The 16806-nt window shown below is 34.1% G+C and overlaps 1 protein-coding gene across 2 annotated transcripts; it reads right to left on the bottom strand.

Moving 5' to 3' along the window:
• Nucleotides 1-5115: 5115 nt before the first annotated feature.
• LOC120071864 (plant intracellular Ras-group-related LRR protein 7) lies at nt 5116-16313 on the bottom strand. Of its 2 annotated transcripts, none has more exons than XM_039024273.1 (11): nt 15923-16313; nt 15372-15497; nt 8850-8919; nt 8618-8664; nt 8231-8339; nt 7994-8079; nt 6982-7072; nt 6557-6642; nt 5948-6034; nt 5698-5844; nt 5116-5430 (listed from the first exon to the last, which is right to left on the bottom strand). In XM_039024273.1, the coding sequence occupies exons 2-10, from the start codon at nt 15468-15470 to the stop codon at nt 5734-5736; spliced, it is 786 nt and encodes a 261-aa protein (XP_038880201.1). In that variant the 5' UTR covers nt 15471-15497; nt 15923-16313; the 3' UTR covers nt 5116-5430; nt 5698-5733. The 2 variants fall into 2 exon arrangements, with proteins under 2 accessions (XP_038880201.1, XP_038880200.1); XM_039024272.1 differs by having other exon boundaries at nt 15372-15550; nt 15923-16311.
• Nucleotides 16314-16806: the final 493 nt, after the last annotated feature.

Below are 16806 nucleotides of genomic sequence, written 5' to 3'. Positions count from 1 at the left end.
GTACATGTTCTTGAAATTGGAGTCTTGGAAGAATGCTTGTATCTCCAAAGGACTTCAATCTTCAAGTGTGGTTAGCTTAGAAGTGGAGGATTCTTCTGATTGTAGAGAATTCTCTCTGGACTATCTGGAGTTTAAAATTTCTGACCTCCACAAATGAAGAGATCTCCTCTATTTATAAAGTTCTCAAGTAGGCTTTGTGGGCTTGGGCTTGGTTGGTCCATGGAACTAGTCTTTAAGCCCGACTGATTAGATTTGGGCTTTATTTAATATTTGGGTCAAATTGAGCCTATTTTTTGGCCCAATTGGATTTTAGGCCAAAAAAATAATATCAAATTGGATCAAACCATTTGAATCAATCCAACGATCACGACGAAAATATGTGGCATCATCGGGATTCACCAATTTATGTCCTCAATTTCAATTTAAGACGCATGTTGACTTTTTTTAATTAGTCCTAAATTAGATGATTTATAAATTCGTCATTAATTTGGTAAATGATGTGTCAATTTGTGATTGGTCCAAAATTTCTCCTTCAACCCTCCTCGCTTTGGGAATGAACAAATGACTAATTAGGTTGAAACCTTGTTCAATTTCTTTAGCAATTATTTTTCATTCAAATATTTTATTTATTTTTTTCTTCTAATGGAATAACATCTCAAAGGCAAACCTTTCACTTTAAAACTTCCTCAAAACACAATTTAAGGTTGAAAATATTTTTTTTAACAACAAATGAACAAAGAAAGAAAATTGATGGATAACAATACCTCTTCATTAACTTGTTAAATTTTTTTCCATCGAAGAACAAAAAAATTGTAGTCTCCATAATTTTTTTAAAGATACTATCACACACTCATACGCTGACAATGAGAGAGTTGTGTCTCATCATCATCAAATCTAAATAGTTATGTCCCTTCAACATCAACAGGCACATGAGAAGAACTACTAACTATTAAGGGGGCGTTTGGGGCAAACATTATCATAAAATTATAATAACCACACCTTCTACAATAAATACTATTTCAAAACCTTCAATTAGCTACACTAAACACTATTTCAAAACCCTTATTTGCTACAGTTTTTACTATTTTACATTCATCATTTTTTTATTCTTTGCTACAGTGTTTACTATTTTCTTCTTAAACTAAAATAGTTTACATCTCAAATACATATTATTATAACCCAAAGTAAAATAATCTACACCCCAAATACAAACTATTAAAATCCAACTATAATAATCTAGGAGTATAATAACCAACTCATTACTCCAAATGCTTCCTAAGTCCGTTGGAGAGTTACCTTATTTTATTGAGGACAAGAAAGGAATTATTAAAATATATAAGGACAAAAAGAGAAGGATAAACTTCTCTCTTGATAGTCTCTTTTAATATAATATAGATATAGATTAATGAAAAATGAAAGGTAGTGACTTAAAAAAAATTATGTGCAACGTTATTAATTAAAATAAGTCATGAAAGTTTATAAGTACCAGGTATACAATATAATTAAACTCCAAAATAACATAATTAAAATTAGGGTGATTTTGTTTTAATTTTTAAGATACCAACGTAGAATTTGAAATTTCCTTAAAAGGAAAACTTGAACTAAGCTATTTTTAAAAAAATAATAATAATATAAATTTATTAAAAGCATTAAAAATCCAAGGAAATCTCCCATTATCATGGTCACTCAAACTTTCATCTCAATTTCAGAATTATTTCTATATTTGATTTAATGCTAGGAAGCTTTTTTTTTTTTTTTTTACTATTCTTTGATTATTAATTGATTTAGTTTCTATACCTTTATCGAGTCTTATAATGGTAACAAAGATATATAAAAATATTAGTTCTTATTTTTTTTTAAGTACAAATTGGTGGTGGGGGATTTGAACCTTGACCATTAAATCACCAAACCAACCTGAACCAATCTGCTCTAATACTATCTTAAATCATCGATTAACCTAAAAGTTTAAATTGATAGGTGAAGTAAATTTAATTATAGTATCTAACAGAACTAAACTTTTAAAAAATGAATTTTTTGCTAAGTTATGGATCAAAAGCATTTAGGATGTATCCTTGACATGGAGATTGAAATCCACTCTCACTTAAATGTTCATATTTGCATCACATTGATTTGTTCAAATTGAAATGCGTATGAGTCTAATATGCAAAATGCATATGAAAGTTGTTAATTTCGATTGTTGAGTCATATATAGTTAAGATTTTTTCAACTTTGATAGGCAAAACGAATCCATTAAAGCTAGTAGAATGCATGACTCATACAAAAGTACTTCAATACAAGTAAAATGTTACTCATGCATCAAATTGTTGTTATTTTTTAGTCAAATGTCGTTATTATTTGAACAATCAATAATTTAAAACATGTAATGCAACCTCTTGTACTTTATTGTTTATTATTTAGGACGTCGAAGACACATGGAGAGGATGCATCAAGTGCGTCACTTTTATAATGCTTTAATATCTCAATTTATAGTGTTGTTAAAATTGTTTAACTTAGTTTAATTGTGTTATTTACTTTTTGGGCTGACGTTGCCCTGCTCTTATAGAAATATTATCTTTTTTTGTTTACTTTTTAGTTGAATTTTATAAATTGAAGTTTCAATTTTCATTTTCTTTTACTTTACACTTGGGGGCATTTGGCATACATCTGAAATCTTAAACCTGAGAATGTTAAATCTGGAGATTAAGCTGGAAGGATTAGGTAGCCTAGGTTTAAAAAAACTATGCTTGGAGTACAGATTTTTTTGAGATTAAGAAGCCTGTGTTTTGAGTGTAGATTTGTAGCTTGAGAATGAAGTACAAATTTATAAATATTTAGTTTATGAAATATTTTCTTGTATTTAATCATCAATTAGATTTTATATTAGTTTAAATTTATCATCTTAATTGTTTTAATATAGTTAAGTTTAAAATAAATTAGAAAATTTAGAAGAATATTTTTTTAAAACATAATTGAAATAGAGATTTTGACTAAAATTATAATTTTATTTGATTGATTATTTTAATAATTTGATATTTTAATATTACTAGATTTTAAAATAAAATTTCATAAACTTTTGTCACTTTAACTAATTTGAAAATAGATCAATTTTTTTACCATAATACATTGACTTAAAATTGAAATAAACTAGTATTTTAATATTAAATTCAATGATTGAAAAACTATGCTTTTTTCTTCCTATCAAATTACATTTGAGGAATAAAAAATCATAAATTTTAAGTTTTAGTTTTAATTTGGTCGCTAAATTGTTTTAAACATTTTAAACCTTTACATTTGGAAAATGATTCTAAGTCTTCGAGCTAATTAAATTGACTAACAAAAAAATTTGAGTTTTCAAACATATATAGTTCTACATATATAACCTAAATAAATATAACAATACTATTGTAGTCTATTGGCATATTTGGAGTGACTTAGAAAAAAAATATCTTTCAAAAATTCATTTTCAAATAAACACTTTTGATAAAAACTCCTTAAAATAAAAAAAATAAAAAGTATATGTATTGCAATTATTTCTTAAAAGTGTTTTTATATAAAAATTTGTCTAGCTTGTTATTTACTAAGAGTATTTTTATTAATATTTTTCAAGATTGGTTTGTGGCGATCGTCGGAGGTGGCCGGAGTTGGTGGCCAGAAATTTGCCAGTATGGGGGAAGGGGGTTGCCAGAGGTTGATCAATAGTGGTTGGAGTTGGCCAATGGCGACTGGAGGTTTGCTGACAACAGTCACCAATGTGGCGGCCAGAGTTGGTCAGTGGCTGCCGAAGTTGGCCGATTGACAGTCGCTAGAGGTGGTGACTAGAGTTGACCGGTGGTGGTCGCTGGAGGTGGCGACCAGAGTTGGTCAACGGCGATCATCGGAGGTGGTGCTGAAGGCGGCCAACGGCGTTTGTGGCAGTTGCCGGAGGGTGGTAGCCGAAGTTGGTCGACGACAATCGTTGGAGGGAGGCAGCGTGAGTTAGTCTCGGTGATCACCGAAGGTGGTATATGGAGGTTGGCCAACATACTTTCTAGATTAAATTAGAGGGGAAAATACTATTCAAACCCATGAGAAAATGATAGGCTTTCTAAATCCATGTTCCAAACAAAGGTTGGTTTAGGATGCCTGACTCATTCAATCCCAACCCTTGAAACAAACACCCCCATAATGCATTTGGAATTATTTATTTATATATTCTTAAGATTTAATTTCTTACGTATCTGTCCAAATGAGAATTACGTAAAGAAGCGTCGAAGAAACAAAATAATTTAAGAAGATTGACAAATTTTCTATTATAATTATTACAAAAGACGTGATAAAACAATAGAATTCTAGTATTGTTGTTATTAAAGGGGATACTAAAGCGGTTTTCTTAATTGCTACTATTAGTCTGGTAGCACTTTGACATCGCTACAATAGGTAAAGGAAAGTAGCTACTTTTACAAATTGTTGCAATATAATTCTTATACTGTTGCTATTAAAGGGGACACTAAAGCGGTTTTCGATTCAATTCCTACTGTTCAAAATTTGTTTCCATTGATTGTGCAACAGTTCTAGAAGTGTTCAATAAAAAGTTCTTGCCCGCTGCTATTAAAGGCACACTTGCTAAACTATTGCAGTAGGGTTGCGGCGGTTTTCAACTGCTGCTAAAGGTCTTCAAAACTGCTGCTATAGATGGTTCTTCCTGTAGGTCAAAATAAATTATTTTAACCCTTATATAAAGAAAACTGATTATTGAACCTCCTTCAAATAATTGGTTGTTTTTCTATTATTTCATACTAGTGGCTTTCATATTTCCTACTCTTTTTTTTTTTCAAACTTTCACCATAATTTTGAAAACATTCCTAAAAAATAGACAACAAATTAAATAATTTTTTAAAAAAAATCGTCAATTTATTTTAAGGGGAAAAAAACAAAACAAAATAGTTCTACATTTTGAATTCATTTTATGCAAATAACAAAAATTAATCTAAAATCTTCAGAAATTAGTTTTTTTAAAAAAAAAAAATCACATCAATGACGACAAAATAATCATTTTCCTTCCTCGAAAGACTATATTTCTAAAGTTCCTTTTTATAGACATAAAAAGAATTAAAATCATAAATAACAGTTTCTATGTCGTGATACAATCCAGGTAAATATACCGCATTAGGCCTGGGCCCAAATTACTATTGAGATTCCGATTTCAGTTTTACAGAAATTATACAAACCCTGCCAAATGATGGTAGGCATATAAACAAAAACAAAAAAGAATTAAGAAGGCTTATGATATTATACACACCAACTGTACTGTTATTGGGAGTCCTCCTGTGTACATTTTTATTTTGCAAAACATTGCTCAATAGTCCCCAGTTTCTTACCATATCAAAATTCCCCCCTCCCCCCTTCAATTTACACCAACCAACCAGTATACAAACCATCTCCTCCATAAATCTGCACAGAAGCACCCAAAGTTGGAATGATAAGTTCAGAGGACAGATATAAGCCAAAGACTAGGGAGCAGCCAATATAAATTTACTAGATTTAATGTTAAAACACCAACATGCTCAATACAATTCTAAAATAACAGTTACAGTGTACGACTAGTAGACTCAAACCACAAAGATCAAAATGTATAGCCAAACGTTTAAACAAACAAAAGAACTTTGAAAAATAAATCTAGCAAGCACAAATAGATATAGATATAGGATTGGAACTTACATTTTCTTTTTTTCTATAAAGCCAGTGCAATTGTTTTTATAGATCGACACCCTCGTCAAGGCCCTTGGAGCTAATCATGACATTGGAATCAATTTGTTTGTCAAATTTCTTTTTTCTCCTAGCTTCAAAATCCTCAAATCCTTCCATCTGGTAGTCCATGGAAGAAACGAGCAATATTATTAAGCATATTCCACTTATTTTCTATACAATGTTAATTAAGAAAGAAATGCAAATAAGAAGTAGACCACACCTGCTGAAATTGATCCATTAAAATTGGATTACCATGCAAAGATACATTCTGCAATGCTTTGCAATCTTTCAACAGACTTGATGGTAACTGGGATAGAAATGCAATACAACAATTCAAATATAAGTATGAGAATGCTAGGAGAAATACTAATTTTTAAGGTTACTAAGCCTAAGATGGAGAGAATTTCACAAGTATAACGTAGAGAAAGAGCATTTTGTGCACGCACATGAGAGTTTGTAGTAACAGACAATATAACATTTTGTTGCGCAAGGAGATCTTAGATGATCGGCAAGGAGAAATTTGAAGTAGAAATCAAAATGACAGTCTATCAAGTGATAGATGCCAAATCTTAGGAACTAGTTTATCCTCATTACTCTCACCTCAACAAGCAAGATGCTCAGCATGTGTTTTTCAATTTCAGGTTAGCTAATGGAGAAAATTCAATTTATCCAGTAAGGAGCGGCAATCCTCCAGATATATCTCAAGAACTCAAGGACATAAACAGTAAAGGATATATACATTTTATGTTAAATAGTAATATACTCATTACTATAATCAAAACTGTAAATTCAGGAAGTTAAGTCATGTACAAATATTAAAAAAGTCTACCTGACCAATATTGTTATTATCTAAACGCAACGACTTCAGGTGAATCAGATTGCACAAAGACGAGGGAAGGTCTTCCATAAGATTATCTGAGAAGTTGTTCAAATGTAAGCAAGTGATAAAATACAGTCCTAATTCCTAACTACAAAACCACAAGTAAGGGGAAACATCATATGTCTCCAAACTTGCAATCATAGGAAAGAAACTAAGCAGAATCATGGCTAGTCATACACTAGTTTCTTGCAATAATTCTCCAAAGTGTGGCGGGAGGCCAGTTAAAAATAATTTGTCCAATTAATAAAATGTTTCCATGTCAAAAAAGGAGCAAATGTTGAAAGTTCCATGTCTTTATTCATGCTGCCAAATAACAATTGTTGAAGTAGTATATAGGCATTGCCTGTAAAAGGACTGGCAGGAATTTCATGTACCATTTGCTTGCAATTCTTCGAGGGAGAAGCAACTTCCTATTGATTCTGGGAGAGATTTTAATTTGTTGTTTGACACATTGATAAGCAATAACTGCATCATCAAACTTGGTGTTAGTCCTCAAAGTTGATAATACACGATTTTTATCGTATCAAAATAAAAGGTTAAATATGGAATTACATCTTTCAAAAAAAGTTTACCACTATCTCGCTAATTGAAGTTTGATAGACATTAGCATCAATATTAGTCCACGTGGAATAAAGTTTACTGTTAACGTCACTATAAATACAAGTGTTATGATGTTGAAGCTTTCAAAATCTTGTGATTGTTAAAATTTCTAGCACTCTTGAGGTCTTCGGGAATTAGGCTGCAATATAAGTGCTACATCTGGGATGGATAATCGAACTTTGCCCAGCCCATCCCATGGTTATGGATCATGGATGTGTCGTTTCCCACAAAAATAAAAGATTAACCATGAGTATAACCTAGTTAGAAGTACAAAAGAGACTTTTGGACTGTTCTCTTTACTTGTACTCTTCAATAATCAATTTTAAAGGAATCACTCATCAATAATTCTATTGTTTTCCATAGTCTGTTGGTCTTAAGTTCTAAGATAGTCTGTTGGTCTTAAATTCTAAGATGTTTGAGAAATATGTACAGAAAAACAACTTTTCTACAGAAATACTGTACTAAGGCCATTTATCTTTTAACCTAGCAATAACAGATAATCCTCTTTGACCATTATTCTAAAACTCCAACATACTTCATTCCCTTGATCCGTAACTAATTACTAAGGCACCCATTTTCTTTTCTATTCCACTTAAAATATGGATATGCAGACATTGTAATGGATCTTGTGGAACAAGAACATGATCCAATACTTTGATTCAATGTTAGAAACAACATAACTTGAAGTGCTCTGCAATTACAACCAAATAAAATATTACAGAGAAGGTATAATAGTTAAAATGCTGTGAAAATAAATATAAATAAACAATAAATAAAATCACTTACATTCCGCAAGCTTCCAATGGTTTCAGGTAAGGACGATAGCAAATTTTGGGAGACAGATAAACGTTCAAGTCGTACTAGCTGACCCACTACACACAAGAACTGATATCTATTTAGAATGTATTACAAGAATTTGTAACAAATACTAACAGAAGTTACAATAGTATGGCACAAGGCAGAAAAGTGTATCACTTCTCGCAATCTTTTTTAACCTCTTGTTCTTTTAGATAAGAAAATTACATTCATCGGGTAATGTTGTAATGTGATTTCCATCAAGTATCATAACTTTTAGAGAATGTAGCTTCCCTAAATTCATTGGTAGACGCTCAATAAGATTATCTGCCAAAACCTGACAAGGAAAATGGAAAAGTTTTATTTCTCATTTTTTTTTTCCGAAAGAGAAATGTGAGATAAAGTATTTGAATTGTTGTTTCTACTTCTAGTAGAGATTGTAAATCTAAAAGATAAAGAAAAGAGAAAATTTCAACTATTATATATGCCAAGTACAACTAATGAGAACAGAAGTACCGAGTCCTACAAAGATTTGATAAATTTTTGTTGAAAAATTTTACCCAAAAAAGAACTAAAAACTGCACCAAATGAGTAAAAATGAAATACAATCCCTACCAGACGTTGCATGTTTATTAATTTGCAGACTTCCATGGGAATATCAACTGCAAAATAATTAAAAGAGGCAAGTTAATAAAAGTATTGAAATTGTTATAGTTGGTAGATTAGGAGTTTCATTATCGCCAATTTAATAAGATAATAGATGCAAGGATGATTAAACTCAAAAAATAGTTTTCCGAGATATTTATGACCACGACCACCACAAGAAAGGAGAGTGCAAGATACACACCTATTTTATTGTTCGTTAAATCAAGGGTACGAACAGATCTGTCCATGTCAAGAACTTCATCTGGAAATGTCTGTTTCAACATCAGTAGATGTGTAAGCATATGGCCAACAAAACCAATCATGGAGCAAGCATTCCCAAAGAATGGCATGAGTTATTGGAATTCATCAACTCATATAGTATTTTTCAGAATGATTATAATTATTCTATGCAATGACAGCCCCATTCAACCACTCAAAATATCATCAACATCAATATAGTCAAATATATTGAAAAGCAAGGGTCCACATATGGCTAAAATTTCCAGGTGACCTAATTTACTGGTTCATATCTCTTGATCATTAAGATATCTTTGTCAATATCTTTTTGAAAAATACAAACAAAAAGAACATGCATATGCAGGACATGTAACTGTAATCTTCCTTTGATTTGTCCCAACTGGAAGAACTATTTGGAATCCCCAAGTCATTTGGTTTTGTAAGATACATTTTACTCCTCTGAAGAGATTTCTTTGTAATAACAAATCTAATTCAAAAGTTTGAACGATTCTGTTAGGCCTCCAATTATACATACATATGTTAGAAAGAATAAGGGAGGGCAAAGAAGTGTGACTGTGGGGACCACGAGTGAGAATTAGTTAGTTGAGAGTGGGGTGGTTTATATTGTGAAAGGAGCGTGTTAGTGGGGGGTATGTATTTTTCGGAGAGAGAAAACTCTCGAGAGAGAGAGAGAGGAGGTTGGAGAGTGTTCAATCATCTGGAATCGAAGCTTGTGATTGTAGGGAGATTGTACTCTTTCTTTGAGTATTAATAAACGATACCTTCCATATTGGTATCAGAGCTTCACTCTGGGAAAATTTGGAACAATGGCACAGAAGAAGATAGAGGAGAAGATCGATGCAGTCAATGTGGAGGTCTCGGAAATAAAAGTTGAAGTTCAAAAATTACTGGTGATGGAGGAATCATTGAAGTCCTTGGCAAAAAGTGTAGAGCGGTTGAATGTTCAAGCTGATTTGCAACAACAATTTTCAGAGGAGACTCGGAAATTATTAGCGAATTTATTGGAGGGGATCTTGCAATTCCGGACCACGACGGAGAAAAATTCGGAGGGAAGCACTAGTGGTAATCGGCCAGCAAAGGTGGTTGAAGGCATAGAGGTAGTGGAAGCAAATGAAACGATGAAATCTGGAGGTGAGGATGTCGGAATGGAACGAAACAAATTCAAGAAGGTGGAGATGCTGGTGTTTAATGGAAAGAATCCGGACGCATGGTTACTCCGAGTAGAGAGGTATTTTCAGATTCACAAACTGTCCGAGGCGGAGAAGATGATCGTTGCAGTAATAAGTTTTGAATCAATGGCGCTACATTAGTATCATGCAAAGGAAGAGCGGGAGCTCTTTTCCGATTGGAAGAATATGAAGATGCATCTCCTCCAACGATTCCGATCTCCTCGTCAAGGTATGGTCTGTGGCCAATTTTTAGCAATTAAACAAGAGAATACTGTAGAAGAATATATAAAGCTCTTTGACAAATTAGTGGTGCCATTACCACATTTACCGAATGAAATTTCATAAAACACTTTTATGAATGGGCTGAAACCATTGATAAGGGTCGAGGTTGAGTGTTGGGAGCTTGTTGGGCTTGTAAACATGATGAAAGTGGCCCAACGTGTGGAGTGTAGAGAACTTACTCGCGCCGAATCGACTGCAAGAAGTACTGAAGTTCGAAAAAACCTAACTCGGGAAGAAATTTCTAAGATCGAAAACCTCGCGACAATGAAGGAAGCGACTAAGCCCCTGGAAACCATTCCAATGAGAACGATTACTCTCCAAGGAGTAACGGCGACTGGAGAAAAACGCGAAGGTCAAGCGAAACGATTATCGGAAGCGGAATTTCGTTTATAAAGAGAAAAAGGATTATGTGTTCACTGTGATGAACGATATACGGTAGGGCATCAATGAAAAGTTAAGGAGAAACACAAATTGAGGGTTATGTTGGTGCAGGAAAATGAGGAAGACCTAGAAATTTTTTAGGATGCGAAAGAAGAGATTGAGCAAGTGGAATTGCAGGCAATAACGGTTGAGAATACTGTAAAACTATCGATGAATTCAGTGGTAGGGTTATCTAACCCAGGAACTATGAAGGTACGTGAAGAAGTATCAAATGGAGACGTGATTGTATTAATAGATTGTGGTGCAACTCACAATTTCATCACTCAACGTCGAGTTGAAGAATTGAAGTTCCACGTTGATGATATAGCTCATTAAGAAGTAATTCTGGGATCTGGAACAGCGTTAGAGGGAAGGGGGTGTGAAAAGGAGTATGATTGAAAATAGGGGAGTTAGAAATTGTTGATGAGTTCCTGCCTCTAGAGTTAGGAGGAGTGGATATGGTCTTGGGAATGCAGTGGTCACATACGATGGGGTGACTGAAGTTGATTAGAGAACGTTAACCATGAAATTTACAAAGGAGGGAAGACTGATGGTTTTGAAGGGAGACCCCATCTTGAAAAAGATGCAGATTAGCCTGAAGAGGATGATGAAGACTTGGGAAGGGAAAGACCGAGGATTTTTTATAGAGTGTCATGCTTTAGAGAAAGTTGAAACTCTCGTAGCATTCAATGGCATTGAATATGTTTTTAATTCGAAGGAAGCACTGACTGAAGTCATTTTGAAGTATGATGATGTCTTTGATTGGCCAAGGGATTTACCTCCAAGGAGGGAAGTGGAGCATCATATTCGTCGGAAAACAGGGGCTTCTCTTGTGAATGTGAGACCATATCGGTATGCACATCATCAGAAGAGTGAAATAGAAAAGTTGGTTGCCGAAATGTTAGCTTCAAGGATCATTCAACCCAGTACTAGCCCCTACTCTAGTCCAGTTTTATTGGTCAAAAAGAAGGATAAAGGGTGGAGATTCTGTGTTGACTATCGAGCCTTAAACAATGTGACTATTTTGGATAAGTTTCCGATACCAGTTGTTTGATGAGTTGAATAGGACAAAGTGGTTCTCTAAAATTGACCTAAAATCAGGTATCACCAAATTTGGATGAACCCAAGTGATGTAGAGAAGACGGCATTTCACACGCACGAAGGCCACTACGAATTTTTAGTCATGCCTTTCGGTTTGACTAATTGCTCCATCAACTTTCCAAGCGTTGATGAACCAGATATTTAAACCACATCTGAGAAAATTTGTGCTAGTCTTTCTCGATGACATATTGGTGTATAGTAAAGACTTGGAGGAGCATGCGAAGCATCTTGATTGTGTATTAGCCGTTCTACATAACCACGAGTTTATATGCTAATAGGAATAAATGCTAGTTTATGAGAGGAAAGATTGAGTATTTGTGACATTTAATTTCTAGTATAAGGATGGAAACAGATCTAGGAAAAGTTAGAGCTATGCTTGAATGGCCAACGCCCACTTGCATCAGGGAGGTGAGGGATTTTTTGGGACAAGATACTATAAACGTTTTGTGCAGAACTATGGGAGTCTAGCAGCACATTAACACAACTGCTTAAAAAGGGAGCTTATGAGTGGTCTGAGGCTGCACAAGAGGCATTTGAGAAATTGAAGAATGCCATGGTAACGTTGCATGTTCTCTCTTTACCCGATTTTAGTAAGCCCTTTGAAGTGGAAACCAATGCTTCTGGTTTTGGTTTGGGAGCAATATTAATGCAACAAAGGAGACCGATTACTTACTTTAGCCATACTTTGTCTAACAGGGATCACAACAAGCCAGTTTATGAGAGGGAATTGATGGTTGTGGTTATGGCAATTCAGCGGTGGCGTCCATATTTGTTGGGGCATAAGTTTGTGGTTATTACCGATCAACGCTCATTGAAGTATCTGTTGGAGCAGCATGTGATACAGCCTCAACATCAAAAATGGTTATCCAAATTGCTTGGGTATAATTTCGAAGTAAACTATCGTCCGGGGGTGGAGAATAAAGCCGTTGACGCTTTGTTTAAGAGGCCGAAGGAGGTGGAACTAGCTAATTTGACAGTTCCTACGTTGTTGGATCTAAAGGTGATCGAAGAGGAAGTGAAACATGATTCGAAGTTGCAGGCTCACTGATAAAGATAGTGTCCCTCATTTTTCGATACGGCAAGGTATGTTGAGGTTCAAGGGAAGAATTGTGCTTTCTAAAACTTCTACTTCAATCCCTACTATTTGGCATACATACCATGATACGGTGTTTGGGGGGCACTCGGGTTTTTTGCACACTTATAAGTGTTTAGTAGGATAATTGTATCGGGAGGGAATGAAGAGTGATGTGAAAAAGTATGTTAAAGAGTGCCCTGTTTGCCAGCAAAATAAGGCTATGGATGTATCTCCAACTGGGTTGTTGTTGCCTCTGGCTAGCCCCAATGCGATTTGGGAGCAAATTTCAAAGGATTTCATCGAAGGGTTGCCCAAATCACAAGGTTGTGATGTTATCCTGGTTGTGGTGGACCGTTTGTCTAAATATAGTCATTTCATTGGGCTTAAACATCCTTTTTCAGCTAAGGTGATAGTGGATGTGTTTGTTAAAGAGGTAGTCCGTCTACATGGCTATCCTAGATCCATTGTCTCTGATCGAGATAAAGTCTTTTTGAGTAATTTTTAGCAAAAATTGTTTAAGCTGGCAGGGACACAATTAAATCGAAGCACAGCTTATCATCCACAATCGGATAGGCAGACTGAGGTTGTGAATAAGAGTGTGGAGGTCTATCTGCATTGTTTCTGTAGGGATCGACCTAAGCAGTGGCATGCTTGGTTGCACTGGGCAGAATATTGGTACAATACTACGTTTCATATCTCCATTGGAATTACACCATTTCAAGTTGAGAATGGTCAACAACCTCCAGCTTTGGTTTACTAGGGAGAGCAGGCTATCTCTAATTCTAGTTTGTATCATCAACTGCGAGAAAGGGATGTAATGTTGCGTGTTTTGAAGGATCATTTGGCTATTGCTCAAAGTTTGATGAAAAAGTTCGCTGATAGGAGGAGGAGGGAGGTCGAATTTGCTGTTGGGGACCAAGATAATTTGAAGCTTCGTCCGTATCGTCAAACTTTGGTGGCTAGTCAACGAAATGAGAAGTTGTCACCCAAATACTTTGGGTCATACCAAATTGTGGATCGTGTAGGGACTTTGGCTTACCGATTATTGTTGCCTATTGAGGCAAACATTCATCCAGTGTTCCATGTCTCTCAGTTGAAGAAGGCGATGGGACCACGATCAGAAGTTCAGTCTGATATTCCATCATTTTCTGATAATATGGAATGGCTTACTAAACCAGAAGAGGTTTTTGGGTATCGCAAAATTCCTTCTACAGGGCACTGGGAAGTGTTGATTGGGTGGGAGGGCTTGCCACAGCATGAAGCTACTTGGGAAGTATTTGAAGATTTTCAGCAGCAATTCCCTAATTTTCACCTTGAGAACAAGATGATTTTGGAGGCGGAAAGTAATGTTAGGCCTCCAATTATACATTTTATGTTAGAAAGAATAAGGGAGGGCAAAGAAGTGTGACTGTGGGGACCACAAGTGAGAATTAGTTAGTTGAGAGTGGGGTGGTTTATATTTTGAAAGGAGCATGTTAGTGGGGGGTATGTATTTTTTGGAAAGAGAAAACTCTCGAGAGAGAGAGGGGAGGTTGGAGAGTGTTCAATCATCTAGTTGTGATTGTAGGGAGATTGTATTGTTTCTTTGAGTATTAATAAACGATACCTTTCATATTCCATTAGCTGTGTCCTATTAAAATAGAAAACAACACTAACTAATCTAAAAGATTTTTAAAGTATCTATCATATGACAAAAATGTGAAAATTAGGTTTTTGTTCTAGAATTATGTTGAAATATGTATTGTAAATAAATACCACAAAAAATTGTTTCCCTTTTCAAAAAAAAAAATACCACAAAAAGATCTATAAGTATCCTAGGCTTTCTTTAGGTTCAAAGAATTTTAGAGAATTTCTTCGGATAAGATAAACCAAGAAATATCTAAAATATTTAGAATCTAAGAACAACCTAGAGAGATTCTTTTACTTGGGCTCCAAAGATCTCATGCCTATAAATAGGAGATGTGATCACATATGTGAGCCAAGAAAAACTAGAGAATTGGTGAAGGAAAGTGAGTGTTGAGAGAGTGAAAGAGTAATCTCATAAGTGCCCATTCTTGTACATATCAAATTTAAAGTTTCTTTCTTCAAAAAGAGATCGTCTCTCTTCCATTTGTGCCAATTTCTTCAACATGTCAGCTTCACCACATTCAGTCAAATACATAAACAATGCAATAATATACAAATATACAAATATAACTAATAAATAACCTAACTTGTCAATTATGGAATAAGCACCTACTCATAAGTGACAGAAGAATTTTTTAAAACAATCAATAGTAACCTACAGCCTCCTACCAAGAAAGCCGTGTGCCCATTTCATGGATGACTCTAATTCAAACAGAAAATGAACAAGAAAGATGTTGAATCCCAACAAAAGGGTAATATACAATTCATATAGAAAGAAAATAATGAAGATAACCTTCAACTTTGAGTCTCGCAAAGCCACGATACCAGTAGCTCGCCATCGAGCCACTCTGCTGGCCTTTGAATCTGCATTCTTGCTAACATAGCACCCCATGTTGCCAGCAGCGGAGAAAAACTCAGCCTTCCAAGAAAGGAACAAGGATGAAAGTGATGAAAAGCTTTTTGAATCCGTCTCTGATAAATAATCGAGGGTCAGAAAGAGCAGAACTGAATTGTACTACTTTTACAGAACTAAGAACGGTCCAAGCAATTTATGACTACAGTAGGGCGTAAGATTTTGGTTGATCATACCTTTTTTATGGTCTTTGCTGCTTATTAAATATAAATAATGCAACCCTTATGTCACTGATACAAATAGCGTCTTACTCTAATTGTTAAAAAGTGGCACAAATCATTCAACTATGGTATTAAGATTCATATTTCATTGAAACATTTAATGCTGGACATACAATAAAATAATGCAACCATTTCTAATATATTGTTGATCGAGTGATAAATTGAATGCAAAAAGGTGAAAAGAAACATGGAACTGCTCAAATTTTTTACCTGGGATATTCGTTTCCGTGCCTCTACAGAGAAATTGAACAACCAAATGACGCGGCTTCGATCATCGACGAACAAAAGAAGTTTCGACTAATCCAAACTGGGTCTGAAAGAAAATGGTGTCCCCTGCTTCGGAGAAGACAGTGTTCACCAGAAATCGTGAATTGAACAGACCCAGAAGGATAAAAACTTCTTAGAAAAGTAGAGATTGATCAACAGAAACGGATCATTGAAAACCTTGACCAGGTGAATGTTTTAAGAAGACAACCGAGACGGATATTAAAAGAAATCCTTAAAATAAAAGTTCGATCTTTGAATCAAAGACGTTGAATTGAAATCCGATGGGAAGGATAGTGGAGAACGAAATTGAGTGGGTGAAAGCCTTTTCAATTTCTCGATAAATAATCTAAATAAGTAGAGACGGATTCTAAAATAATTAAAACGTCATGATACAAACGAGGAAAAACATCTTTTTGTCCCTAAATCTAGTTTCTATTTAAAATATTATATATTTGATCATTAAATTTAAATTTTAAAATATTATAATTTTATCTATGGGATCTTTTAAAGTTTTATATTTTTAACCTCAATTTTTCATTAAATACTCACTTTCAATGATTAATGTTAATTTCTATTAATTAATTAAAAATAATTATGGGATTAAATTTTAATTTTAAAATTAATAAAAACTTAATTAATTTTAATTATTTTGATTGTTTTTAATTTATTAATATAAATTAATACTAAAAACAAAAAATGAGTATTTAATGAATAATGGAGGTTAAGAGAGTAAATCTTGAAAAACATAGGGAATAAATTGAAGCAAAACTCAAATATCAAACGTAAAATTGTAACATTTTGGAATTTAGGGACTAAATTGAAACCAA

The sequence above is a fragment of the Benincasa hispida genome, chromosome 2, assembly GCF_009727055.1.
Source record: "Benincasa hispida cultivar B227 chromosome 2, ASM972705v1, whole genome shotgun sequence".
Lineage (NCBI taxonomy): Eukaryota > Viridiplantae > Streptophyta > Magnoliopsida > Cucurbitales > Cucurbitaceae > Benincasa > Benincasa hispida.
Note: the sequence above shows the minus strand (reverse complement) of the source record. Positions and strands in the feature narration are given on the sequence as shown.